Source organism: Melozone crissalis, unplaced genomic scaffold (genome assembly GCF_028551555.1).
Source record: "Melozone crissalis strain CALT ecotype California unplaced genomic scaffold, PUWL_Pcris_2 ptg000013l_1, whole genome shotgun sequence".
In the NCBI taxonomy this organism is placed as follows: Eukaryota; Metazoa; Chordata; class Aves; order Passeriformes; family Passerellidae; genus Melozone; species Melozone crissalis.
In genome coordinates, this window is record NW_026535791.1 from 22,031,109 (window position 1) to 22,045,380 (window position 14,272).

The 14,272-nt window shown below is 34.6% G+C and overlaps 1 protein-coding gene across 5 annotated transcripts in view; it reads right to left on the reverse strand.

The window, feature by feature from the left end:
• The window catches only part of PCDH9 (protocadherin 9), a 671,446-nt gene that overhangs the window by 376,705 nt on the left and 280,469 nt on the right, over positions 1–14,272 (reverse strand). For 3 of the 5 annotated variants that reach the window (XM_054271757.1, XM_054271755.1, XM_054271759.1), the window contains exon 2: positions 1,606–1,671. The exons of the other annotated variants lie outside the window; for them this stretch is intronic. In XM_054271757.1, coding sequence (XP_054127732.1) covers positions 1,606–1,671 — 66 coding nt within the window. The remainder of the gene's footprint in view (positions 1–1,605; positions 1,672–14,272) is intronic. 5 annotated transcript variants of the gene reach the window in all.

Here is a 14,272-nt window from a genome sequence, read left to right on the forward strand (position 1 = left end):
TCTGCTAAAACATTGTGTTCAGCACCAATACAAAAGGAGATATACTAAAGGTGAGCCAAAGACACATGTGCATGTTTAGTCTCACATGTTGTTCCATTGACTGAGTCTGCCTCAGTGAGGTCCAACCATTATTTATTGCTGTAAAAAGAATTTATAAATAGATATAATCACCTAGATTTCTAGAGTTGGGCACTAAATAAAATGGAATAAAATATTTCAATTGGAAAGGACCTACAATGATCATCTAGCTCAACTGTGAATCCCATTTATTACCGTGTTCACTTTACATTACTTGGTTTCAACTGTGTCTAATGCCTTTTTTTACTGAAAATTTCCTTCAAAATTCTTGTGGTAATCAATTAATTTATAATCACTGCATTCTCTATATTTAGAAAGGAGAGAGATAGATATCTAGGAGGTTTTATTCTAGATCAATTTTATACTACACTAATAGAGATTCAACAAAGTTTATTCAGAATATTTTACACTGAAAAAATTAAAGCAAGCCCCTTATCTCTGGCATGCCTACAGTGAAGCTAATGTATCCTACTGTTAAGGCTAAAAATTCAAATATCCAGTAGGTAGGTAGAAAATGTAATTTTAAATTTATAATCTGATACAGGAAACTCCAGTTTCCAGGAAATTTTCTCCTGATGTAGCTTAAAGGAAGTTGACAAAAAGTGTGTAGTTTTGGGGAACAAGGCCTATATTACAAAGGAAATAACATCGTACTGTAAATTTATAGCCTAAATAGTTGAACAAAGGTAATTAAATATATAATAGGATGCAACTACATTTAAATTGTATTTATTGCTTTCAACCTTTAAAACAGTAGAAAGTTTTGAGCTTCTACATGGAGTTTTGTGGTATTAGTTTTGAAGAGACTCTCTTAAAAATACATATAGTGGACAGATTCTACTGTCCTTTATTTTGCAAAAAAATCCAGTGTGGAAGGTGACAGATTAGACTGCCTTTCTGGAGAGAAAAAAAAAAAAAAAAAAAAAAAAAGGACATATCTGAACAGACTATGGCTCTTCCTTAATGGAGGGCTTTAGAAATAAAAACATTGAACTCTGGTTCTTCTCTTCTTCCTGACTTTGATAGTGGACAACAGACAGCATCTGCCAGACTCATTTTTGGAGAAATCCACATGGTGCTCAAAAGGAGATTGTTACTTTCCCTGGCTTACTGGGTTGGACTCCAGAAGGAAGTGTTAAACAAGACTTTCAAGAGGAGGCCTGGAGAAGGGTGCTGTTCAGTAGGTCCAGCTGTGAGCCATTAATTGCTCCGAGAGGCAGTAACTAAACACTCACTTGTCTGAGTAAAGATAAGAGAAATGGCCTTATTATAAACTTCAGCTGAAAAAATTCTCTCTTCCCCCTGTCAGATGCTACCACACAGTTTTAGTACACTACAGGCATTACTTTGCACAGGTGTGATGATATTGAAAAGAATGGAAACACACTTGCATACATTTGCAGTACTGCACTTCTTATGAGCCCTGCAGGAGTTCAGTCCATTGAATTCAGTGACAGCAGGGCCCAAAAACACCTATCTTAAAATAAAATGCTTATTTTATTTATTGCAGTGGATCTGATATCTTACCACCCATGGTTTGTCAGGTACCCAAATCTCCCACAAGTACTTCGGCATATCTCCAAAATTCAGTGCCTAAAAAGCAATAATATTTAAATAAAAAAGATGTGTCATTCTTACTACGGATCTTCAGATCACCCACCTCCCCAAACGGCCCAATATTGGTACTGTAGAAAGCAAAATGTGAGTAAATTTCTATGGAAGACAGATAAATAACTTTTTATGAGGGTTCACAAACTTCACAGCCTAATGTGCTACCAAACATATGGGTGGTAATACTTAAAATGCTACATCAAACATCAGTGTGGCTTCTGAAAGCTGATTGTTGAACATTTTGTTGTAGTCAGGCAACAGAATTTCAGACAAGCTTTTATTGTTCTGTTTAGTGAACTACCAAGATGTCTCATAATAAGAAACTTTTCTCCTTTTTTTAGTTTAATGCACTATTAAGCTTTTTATTAAGATATTATTAATCAGCCTTGAGACTCAAAAAAGCAAAACCAGCAGATCTTTGAAACTGCAGTTAAAGCTGTGTTTAATGTGGGAGCATTAATGGATGTTCATGCTCTGTTACTAACTGCTGAATATAAATAGCTCTATGTACTACTTCAGGTTCCCTCCTGGGTATAATATTCACACACCCCAAAATATCACGTCTCCAAGGACTAGAGTCATAAAGACTGTGTGTATATGAATGTGAGAGAACAGTGGACGGAAAGTTCAGTAGGTTACTAAGTTTGCAGAACCTTCAAATCTGCCTATTCTGAGAGGAACTGATGTTCTTATTTAACTCAAAAACAGAAAACTACCACAATAGTTCTGAACTAAGCCAAAACAACACATACATTTGGAAGGACAGTCAGAAAGTTAGCAAGCAACACCACACCAGGCCTTTTCAGAAAACTGTTCAATTTTATTTGAGAAAAGAAAGCTTCCCAGAGAGAGAACATTACATTAAGAGTAATGTTTTTGGAAAGTCGGACAATTTCAAATCCTTTCTCTGTAGAGTAATATGCCCAAATTGCAAAAAAAGCACTCTGTGCCCCATATTCAGAAAGAACATTAGTATTCTGTACAGAATGGTTTATCCACTCCTTTACCACTCTATAGTGAGCAAAATCCTCAGAGCACTTTACATCAAATAGTACTTTTACTTGCAATGGAAAACACATGTCTCTTCCAAAGTACTCCCAACAGGTACCTTGGATGTCTCACAAAAGTTCTGTGTTCTTGGAGAATTGTATCACTGTTCTGAAAGCTTTTTCAAGAACTCCCCTTGAAAGCAGAAAGTCATTTAAGGATTTTATCTACCAAAAGTATTCTCCTCTCATATCTGAAGTCACATTTCCAACTAAATTCAGGAAATCCCTTTTTGCCATTTAAAATTTTACTGGAGGAAAAAAAAAAAAAAAAACACAAAACAACCCAACCCACAAACCCCAAAATAAAAATGCTTTACACAACCAGAAATGTTATTTGGTCATACAGAAGCAGAAATGTTACTTGGTTTTACACTCTGCATGAAAAGGCACTTATGTAATCCAGGGAGATTAATAGGAGAGTTTAACAATAAGGTAAAGCCACTGGGAACACCTCATTCTAAAATCTGCCTGTACCTTCTGTGATGTTTTACATATGACTGTTTTCCTCATTTACATGAGTACAACTGAAGAGCAATTCACCCAAAGGAAATGGAATCAAACTGGTTAAAAGGCAAAGAAGGGGTCCCTGTGGACCAAGCTCGCTCTCTCTCAAAATGCATATTGACCAGTTTGATCCACTTTGATAAAGTGATAAGTTTTTGAAAGTATACTCCAATTACCTAATACCTCCCTACTTATTAGAAAGTCACCTTTACAGAAATGTCACCTTTGCAGAAATAATAAGTAGTTTCCTGAAAATAATTGGAAAGTAATTACAAGACAAATAATGAATGTTTCTCCTACTCCCTTAGCTAACTAAAAGCTTAGGGAGAGAGACCATCAAAATAAAACAGAAATGAGCAGGAACAAAATATCATTCACATAATTTTCAGACTGAAAAGACAAATCCATGGAATCATAAAATACAATGCCTTTTTTCTACAAAAAAGTAGGCTACAGCTACATCAGAAGTGAAATATGTCTCTCTCACTTTCCCATGCTTTCAGGAATGGTTAAGATCATTACATATTGCAGGGATGGAAAAGAGAACAAAAGAAGCAACAGATTCATAATATCCCCATCCATTTTACAACTTCCCTGTGTGCACCAACACCTCATAGAAAGCTGTACAGAAAGCAATCCCCATCTCTCAGTCTTCCAGTGGCAATTCCACTCACAATTAAACTTGGACCACATTCTTCAAACAAATAAATTACAGCTTGAGGCTGAACAAAAAAAAAGATTTTAATACAGAGGAGAGGAAAAAAAGTAGTTGTAAAAAAAGAATTAAATAAATCTTATTTTTAAGTATTACAAAGAATGAAGTCCTAACAGGAGATGAGTGCCTTGTCCCTGAGGTCAGTGTAGAAAGTACTCCCATCAGCTGATGATCTAAATTCATTATTCCTGCAATGGTTTGTGACTGACACACATTTAAAATGCAGGGTTGGGTTCACAAGGTCTTAAGAATATATGGCTTCCCTAATGATGACTTGTGAAGGCTGACTTAGAACAGAGGCTAGACGGAGAATATAGTAGGTATTTATTAAAGGACCTCAGTGGATACACCTTGGGCAGTACAAGAGCCCAGCCAGGGCCATACCCAAGATGAACCCAAAATGGTCACAAAATGGATGATTGGTCTCAAGGTCTCACACCTTTATAAGTTCTGGTCCATTAGGATACTGTAGGTAATTGTCCAATTATAGCTTTAGGTTATGAAGTCCCATCCTTCTTTTCTCTTTTCAGTCCACATTGTTTATGCTCTTGGGCCTGAAATTTGGATCAGTTGTCCTTGGTCCCAAGCAAAGAAAGGAATTGTTTTTTCTGCCTACTCTGGGAAGAGAACTTACCATCCCCTAATATGAAGCTCAGAACTACACACTAAAGCAGTATGGAATCTGAAAAATATAAAAGCTAAAACCTAAGGCATCACTAAAAGGTGCTCAAAAGTCAACATAATTTAAGGTATTAAAAAACACGCAAGATTTGTTTCTGTAAAACTTAGTACAGTTTTACCTTTTTTCTTTCTAACTGTTTCTCTATTTTGTGAGCTGACATCAGCAAAATCTTTTAACCAAAATGCACACTTGCTTTTTACTTCATTTATCATCCCATATCTACAAACAAAAATATTATGGGAATACCTTGAGCTAAACGGTTTGGATGGAAGAGGGAAATGACAAAGTCAGCATCAAAGATGAGATTGCAATCCAACAGCAAGTAAGATAAGAGAAAAAAAAAACTTCCCAATTGCTTTTTCCCAATAAAATGAACAGATAGAAGCAGGGACCTCTAAGACTAATGAAAACAACCTACTGTGTCATCATTTTATGCAAGAAAGGGAGAGAGAAGATTAGCCTAAAACTCCTACAATAATATGGATTTTTTCAGCTGACAAAAGCAGTACTATATAAAATCTTTTCTGTGCTTTATTTCTAATTACCTTCTATCCTTTAATGAACAAGAAAGCACTTGATCTTGAAAGTCCTTGTGCAGTCAAAACTCCCACTAAAATTAATGGGACGTTTTTTCCAGCCTAAGAGCTCTGAGATTAGTCCTCATACTTAGCTCTTTCTAAGCTACTTCCATTAATCAAACTTCTTAGGCTTTTTCCTCTCCTTTTCCTCTAGGATCATATATTAAAACATACAGACACTAGAAATCATAACCTTGCCTCAGGAAGAAAGCCTGCTGCACTGTTTTATCTTCAAAAATTAGCTCAATTTCACAAGTAAAACCCTGATTCTGAAGAACCTTGATTACCTGGACACTTAATTTTGGCCTCTTTCAACAGTTCTGACAGATGTTGTGACAGTGCCTTAGGAAGTTAAGCTGCCTAAATTACACAATTGCCTTTGGAAGTCAAGCTGTCAGAATTACACAGCAGAAATGCACATACAAAAACTTTAAAATCAGACAAATCTCACTGAAACTAATAGAAAAAAACTAAGGGACTCTAAACAGTCTTGTGTCTCACCCCCAGAAAAACAGGAATTTAGAGACTATGGTTCAATGCCTGTTCCTCCTATTGAGGCTCACACAACCTGCAATGTATATCTGATCTAAGAGGAATAAAATTAAATCTTTACTTGTATGCCTCAAGAAACCCCTTCATTTTGAAGACTTCATTTCACAACAAAATCTAGCAAAAAAAAATCTGTATTCAAAGGAATTTACTGTTATTATGGCTTTGATACAGTAGCATTGATAGCCCACCCCTCTGTTTTCTCCCATTGAAATAGAATAAAAGGCTCCTGCATGAAAATAAAAATAAAATACCTGTAATCTGTCAAATGATGTCATTCTAACATTGTCCTAAGGAAAATTGTGACACTTATTTATGGCTGATCATTAATAGGTCTTAGCAAGGATAATCTCCTTTGTTGTTTCTTTTTTTTCTTTTCAACAGCACAGTAATGTGTGCATAAATGGGAAAACTGTCAAGACACTGTGGTGTTTAATTGTTCATTTAGAGAGCCTGAGAGTGACTGTACTGCACCAGCATACAGCCTAGGAATGATACAATTCCATATGGATTCTTACTCCTGTGAGGATGCTGTAATATCTGTGAGGATTCTGTAACATTGCCTTCATTTATGAGAAATTTAAGCATAATGAACTTCTGATCTTTTAATTATATTAAAGAAATAAAAGATCCAGTAGATGACAGAAAGAAGGAGAAATTTTCTAAGGTTGATAAAGTGATTTTCACTGTTATTAGTACACACACATAAAGTTCTTTCACAGTAAACACTTTGTTGAAGAAGCAGCACCAGATTAAATCACTGGGTTCCCTTCTTTGCTAGCTGGCCAGGTTTAAATTTACTTCGGTGTTCTTTTGCTTACAGCTCATCTTTATGTTTAAATGCTGTAATTTACACTACTTGAAAGCACACAGAAAGATATTAATTATATTATACCTACTGGTGATGGCTGCTCATCATGGAAGAGGAAAAAAAAAAACTAAGAAAAAGCAGCAGATATATAATTTACAAGGATAAGAAATTTTGCATATTTTCAAAAATGAAACAAAAAAACCCCCACACAGCAGCAGTCATGTCCTAAATGATGAAGTAAAATCAAAAGGCAAATTATTTTTTTTTAAATGAAGAATAATTAAAGTAAGAATATGCCAGTGTTAGAACTAAAAGGTTCACAAGATGTGCAATTATTTTCCTGTGTGAGCAATTAAGTATGTTTTTAGAAAGACAAATGAACATTTTGTCAGATAAAGAATTGAAGTACATTTTTCACTGTCATTTTCCTTTTTTTTCTTTTAAATCCAGTCTAGAAACTACCTATGCTGGTGTGACCAATGAATACAGAACACATAAAATCTAGCAACACAAATGTTTTGGAGATAACAGAGAAATTCTACCTCATCAGAAGAAAGCAAAAAGAAGTTTCATATTCAGATTTTATTCCCAAAGCATGTGCATTCTCCCACAAATTTCTGTATTTGCAATACTTTACGCTATCAAAAATTGTACTGGTAAGAATTACATCTATTAATCACTATTGCCTCACAGATCTATACCCCCAGCCTTTATCCCAGATTCCTTTTAAAATTAAGTCTCTGATACTTTACTAGTAATGGTTAAAATGAGATGTAAGGTGGAATTAACACTGCAAAGACAGTGCAAATATAAGATCAAATTCACCTTTCATATTTTACAGTCAATTCATTTCTCTCTTCTACTTATTGTCTATGTAATGTCTAATTAATGCTGATCTCCTGATGTGAGACCACTTGACAGATGTAAAACTTTATCACATCTAAGGCATTGAATATATAATTTCTGCAGAATCCTTTTTTAATTTTGAGCAGGTATCTAGATGCAATCCATGCATAAGGACAACATAACACAATTAATAACTAAATACCTCTTGGTATTTCTAATACAGTGCAAGTCTTTATGGCTGAAATGGATCTGGATTGACTGTTAATGATGAGAGTTTATAACTGGTTTCAGCCATAAAAGATTATATTATCATCCTACAAATATCAAATTATTGTGGTTGTTTGCTTCTCTGGTGTTGCCTAAATTATCATCTGTGAAGTCTTTCACCCTCATCTCAAGGGCAAAGGAAAGGCAGGGTAAGTAAGACAAAGAATAATGTGTGGTTCTTGAGAAACAGATGACCACTATTTAGGCTTATGTGGATTACCTCTACATGAAATAAATTGGTGGTTTAAATTTAGCTCAACACAGATGTGATTTATCAACGAAGAAACACAAGTAAATTACTTACTGGTAACTCTACGGCCAAAAAGATCTAAGATCCAAACCACTACCTGACCAACAATGATTGGCTCTTTGCACTGGTGTTCATTGCACTGCACCTGTTCTGGGGATATGTTTTGGAAAAAGTGGATGACAAGGGCCTATGTACCACCTCTCATGGCTGTAAAACTTTTTTCAGGTGAAAGTGCAGTCAAGTCAGTTGAATGAACACACTCCCCACAACATTCAGGGGAAAGATTGGTTCAAGAGCTGCAGCATTAAGTTAGCAAACTATATGTGATGAGGAAAAAAGAAACAAAGAAAAAAAAAAGAGTGGATTTTTTTGTGCTCTCCAGAGACTTCTAAATGCTATGTGATAATATGCTAAAAATAAAAACAGGAAAACCAACCAATTAAAAAAAAAAGACAAAAAAGAATAGAATATTTCTTGAAAAGTGGATGCCCTTTCCTTATTTTCTCTCAGAGGCAGTGTATTATGATTCAAAGGAAAATCCTTTACATCTCAGAAGAAGACCCTAGTATGGTGAAAAGACTCATAGTAGAGAAAAGATACATTTTACTGAAATCCCAAAAGTGATTCAATTTTGAAATTGGCAATGTATTTCAATATACTAATTTTTTTCCCTGCAATTTAATGCTTTGACTCCAATCCTATGAAGTCTATAAGTTCAAATCCATGCTAGGAATAAACACATACATTGAGACTGTCTGGTAAAGATTTGCACAGGCAACACATCAGTTCTCTTCTATGAGGAAGGGAGCAGCAGCCCTCTCACTGAGGAAGACGAATACAGGCAATTACTGCTGCCTTTCAAAAGAAGTATAATCTTCTGACAACTGAAAGAAGGAGATCAGAAGGAGATTAACATGATCAGTTTATTTTTCTCACTAAATAGTGGTAAAGTAGTCCTAACGAAGACCACCAGGATATCAAACAAAAAAAGCAATGATTGAAACTTCAGAAGCTACCCTGATTACAATGCCTAGGATTACATGGACTGAGCTCACTGTTAGTAGCTTTCCCTCTCACAAACTGTAAAAATAAAGTTTGTCAAGATTTAAACAAAGAGTTTACGTTGTTACAGACATTCCTATTCATTTCTTCACATACCTTGTTTCTATAAAGATCTAATTTTCTCATCTATCTGAATGATACACATCCCAGTTCTTACATTGATGTTAGTACTGGAGAGAGAGGAAGGGGTTATGTTGAGGTTTAACCCATTGCATATATAATAATACAATTAACAGATTTGCTTGTCTAAGTAGTTGAAGGCTCATTCATGCCCTAAACTGTCCTATCTGTCATCCATTACCTCCATATAGAGAAAAAAAAAAATAACCCCTTCCCTTTTGTGCTTCTTCATAAACATGAATTACCATTTAAATAAAAACATTTAATCTTCAAGCTCTTTAATTTTTTTCTGATTCTACAAAAGCCAGACCTACACTGAAAACAGAAGTCAATAAAATAATGCTGTCATTGCAGCAATTTGCATAGCAAAAATGTTTCACTCACATTAAACAAGAAGAAAAACATTTTTCAACAAGATAATGCCAAACTGAACTAAAAGGTCTAAAATCTTGGCTTGTTATACCATCCCACACTAATCCTTTCATTGCCAGCAGTTGATTTATATCAGTGAGTATTAAAATATAATGTAATTAGTAAGGGTAATATTACCACAAATAGTATAAACAGCTCTGCTCTACTGCCTTTAGATTATTTTTGTAACCATGTTAATAACATACCATCAAGCATCAATACAAATCCTTGACAGCTTCTTGAAAAAAGATTATGCATGTCTAAGCAATTTTCTCATACACAGGTTTTCTTTAGGAAACATGTTGTCACTATTCCATTAGCTCAAAAGGGAGGGTATGCATACAAGAATCTCTGCTAAAGAAGTCTGACTGCTAGCCAGGAAAGCATATGTTCAATAGTCTGTATTTACTACTGGCTGAGTTAGGGTTGTAGGTAGCACAGCACCAAATGAATTTCATCTTGAAAAGATGTCTAGCAGTGCAGTGAATGAACCCTTTGAATGGCACAAACCCTCACTTTAAAAGTATTTCAACATGGACTGTTGGAAAGAAAACAGAGTAGATTAACAGATATGTAGAGCAGATATCTTAGGTCTGGGCCAGAGTCTCTGAAGCCCACCAGAATTTGGATGGTATCCTGAATTAGACACCTTCCTGGATCAATTAAAAAACATTCTCATATGTCAGCCAAAAAAAAAAAAAAAAAAAAAAAGAGGAGCAAAAAACAAAAAACAAGCAAACCAAGCAAACAAACAAACCAACAATGAAAAAACCCCCACCAACAAAAATGACACACTATCAAACCAAAACCTAAAATTAAATTAATGCATTTTTGCTGAATGTCCTACCATAATTTAAGGGTACCTAACTCCCCAGAGTCAAATGCTACGTAACTGGCAAAGATAAAAACAAAGTCTGTAACTCAGCATTATATATGATCTAGATACTATATTGATGCCACTACTTTTGCTATGGATGTAGCCCAGCATAGGCATCTATCATTTTGCTGTCAAAAGGTTCAGCAAAGATCTTATCACCATTGTTCAAAGATATTTTCCATATTGTCAGATGGTTGGCTGACTTGATTCTTTCAATTTTGTATGAAACTATTTGCTTAATAAGGTATTCAGAATGCCAACAGATATCATTATCACTATGATATGATACATATGAGCCTAGAGAAAAGTCAGTTTTGTCAGGTTAAATTATACAGAGATGGAGAACAGATTTTTCTCTAATATCTTTTTCCTATTTTCTTTCTTTTTTTTTTCAAAAGTCATTAATTGAAGTATTTTAACTCAGTTCTTCAAAAGTTTCTATGTCTACAGTCAATATCTTTTATGAAACATTTCAGTCTAAATTTTTAAAGTGTGTTTACTGCAAAAAAAAATACAAAGGAAATGTGGATTTTATTTTAGTTTGTCTGATTGTTTGGTTGTTTGTTGGGTTTTTTTTTGAGAAGAATGATAGGTAGTTGTTGTTGTTGTGGTTTCTGGGGATTTCTGTGAAAGCTTACACAATCATAACTATGGCTATTGATGGAAATTTACTTTCATAAGTATACTCACAGTTTTTTCTGAAGGATCATTATGTTACATGATTGTATTCAATATCCTCTAGGATGTTTCCACTTTTCCATACCTTCACAATCATTTTACTGAAACAATAATCTTGAGGAACAAAATCCACCTCTGCTGACTTTTAAATTTTGCCTTGCTTGGGAAACCAAGAAAATAGAAAAGATGCCTAAGTCAGCCTAAACAGAATCCTTCCTTTGACCCTCAAATAAAGAGAACTTACCATTACATGGTTGGGTCAATCACCTGTTCCCCCTCTAGGACTGAGTCAAAATTTTACATCTTCTTCTCCTGTTTTAATTTCACTTAACACTTTTACATTTGAAATTAATGATGTTTAACAATTAGCAGTATTATGCTAAAAAACCCAAAAATTGTTATTCTTTAATTTAGGGGTCATCATGAAGTCATTCCTCCTGTTGGGAGATACAGCTCAAGAGAAGAGGAAAGAGTCTTTCAAGATCCCCACCATCTAAGGATGTGAAGATTAGAGATCTATTACATCATTCATTTCTACGATAACTGACATGAAAATACAGAGAAACAATGTATAAATCCTCCTTTCCCTAGCTGTGCCTAGAATATACGCATACAACCAGGACTGACCAGGAAGATACAGTTGAGTAACTCCATTTCAGTTTAAGTAGCCAAGATGAGCCTCTTCATTACCCTCCAGCTACTGACACAATTCACTTGATTAGTCCATATTAACTTTCAAAACCACCAGTTGTGCAAGTTCTGTGTTGCATTGACGTTCAGTGTCCTATTAATGTAATATTCCCCAATTATATATATATAGATAGATATAGATATATATAATTATGCAGAATGCTCTCATAACCAGCTGATAACATAGCAACATATTTGAAGTTTTTAACTATGGAATCCAACCTTTTTATATTTTCATAAAATTCAATATTATCATAAGATATTATCATATCAATAATTTTAGAATCCATTTTAGTATGATAATTACTTATGTCCAATTTTGCAAAAGTAGACAGCAGTTAGTGCTATGATGCAATTCCAATATTTAATTACACGGAATATTTTAAATCCTGAATTTAGGAAAAATAAAATAATTTTAAAAGCCTTCAACTTAAAATACAGATGGGTAGTTTAATGCCAAAAGAAAATAATTTTATGAAGCATAAAAGAAACTGCAAAAACCATTATAAGAAGTTAAATAGAGGGAAGGGAAATTTATAAATTAACTTTTTTATGACAAAAATTTTGTCTGGTATGTTTTACTCATAAGCATTTATTGCAGCAGTATTGAACAAAGTTTTTCAATTTGTTATATGGATCCATCAACTAATTGTTTTTACTTGCCAAAAAAATTCTAATCATCTAGTGTAACAAAAATCCTTTTTTTCCCTACACAGCTTTTATTTGAATGAGTCATCATAGCATCCTATGTTCCCTCTCTTTTACATATATGTCTTATTTATTTGTATCTGGATAAGCAGGAGGAAAAAAACTGAATTTCCAGCCTACGTTTGATTGAGGATTGGATAAAAACCCCAATACTGAAAACAAACTACTTGAAAATTTGAACCAAAGTACAACATTTAATTGCCTAAGACTTTAAATTCCTCTGTGAAGAAGGGGTACTAAAGAGGAAGACCCTCTCACTTCCAAAAATTTTTAGTATGATTTTTAAGCCAGCACAGCAACGCTGTGTAATTTTCTGTGTGCATACTCTATACAGGACTGGTCATTCTTCTAGAGAGAAAAAATATAATAAAAGAATAGTCAGTCCTTTATTTAGGAAAACAGACTCCAAACCAAAATTTACATCAAACAATTCATGCTGGTTGTAGAAAAAGCAAGAGATAAGCAAGCATCCCTCAAGCTTTCTCCCAGCTTCTGATGATTTGAAATTCAGCCTGACAGCTATTTAGAAATCCACAACTGTTCTCATTATTTCATATTTATGCAGGTTAATGCTTAAAACAACAGATAAAATGATCATACGAATAAAAAAAATCTAGCTGAGGCTGAACTGTCCTATAGAGGCAACTGTGAGACTTTACAGTGTTTTTTGCTGTTTTGTAATTCTCTCTTTAATAAAGACTAGTACCTAATGACTCAAACCGCACATATTTTTGACTCTTCAGTATTGTTACTCTTTAAGTATCCAATAAGAGAAAAAAACAAACAACCAAAACCCCAAAATAACCCCAAAAATCCCCAAAACAAATCAAAACCAAAAAATACCAGAAAATTCCCCAAAACTAAACCAAAACGAACAAAACCCCCCAAAACAACAACAAAATAAACCAATGATGAGTTTGATACAAAGAGCAGCAACATATTTATTTAGTATTCTGTCCATAGAGTGATATTCTCGCTGTTACAGAGTTCAACAGAAGATGCTACAGAATGTCTTTAGCTGAAAACACTACACTTCCCACTGTGTCTCCCATGACAACCAGGCTTCTCTGAAAACAAACTGTACCACCCTAAGGCATCAAAAGTAGTAGAAAGAATTTGCATTCTTCCTACTGTTGGCTTCACCAGAGAAAAAAATCAGCTTCGGCACACTGAGAGCTAAAGCGAACTCTTATTTCTCCTTTGCAAAGTCCTACAGACAAATGAATCAAGAATTGCATCAGCACACAAACTTATACATATAAAGAAAAAGAAACCTGGCTATCTAACTCACTTGTTCTGATAGAAATCTTGAGGTATCAATAAAACTGAAAATGCAAATAACAGAGCAGGATACAAGGACTTATACCAACAGAATTAAGCAGCTGCCATTTGCTCAACTCCAGAGTTTTGCAAACGTTCTCAAATCCTAATCAAACCTTTCCATGGCAATTTTTTATTTCTGTAAACTTGCATCAACATTTACACAATCTCACACTTTGCAGCCTTCTTTCTTCTCTTTTGCTGGGCACATCCTATGTCAGTACTTAAGTCACGTAGCTCACCAGTTATGTCAGTTCCTTGAACTGACTAATACCTGGACCTGCCTCCCCAAATTATTATTTTCCCCAGAAGAACAGAACAATCACTAGCACTGACACAAGAGAGGTGGCAAGAACAGACAGCTGGAGGCAGGGAAAAGAGCACGACTTGCCTTTTTGGCAGTTGTGTGGTCAAAACTGGCGCTGATAGATCAAAGAGAAAGCTAGAATTTTATATGAGAGGAGCT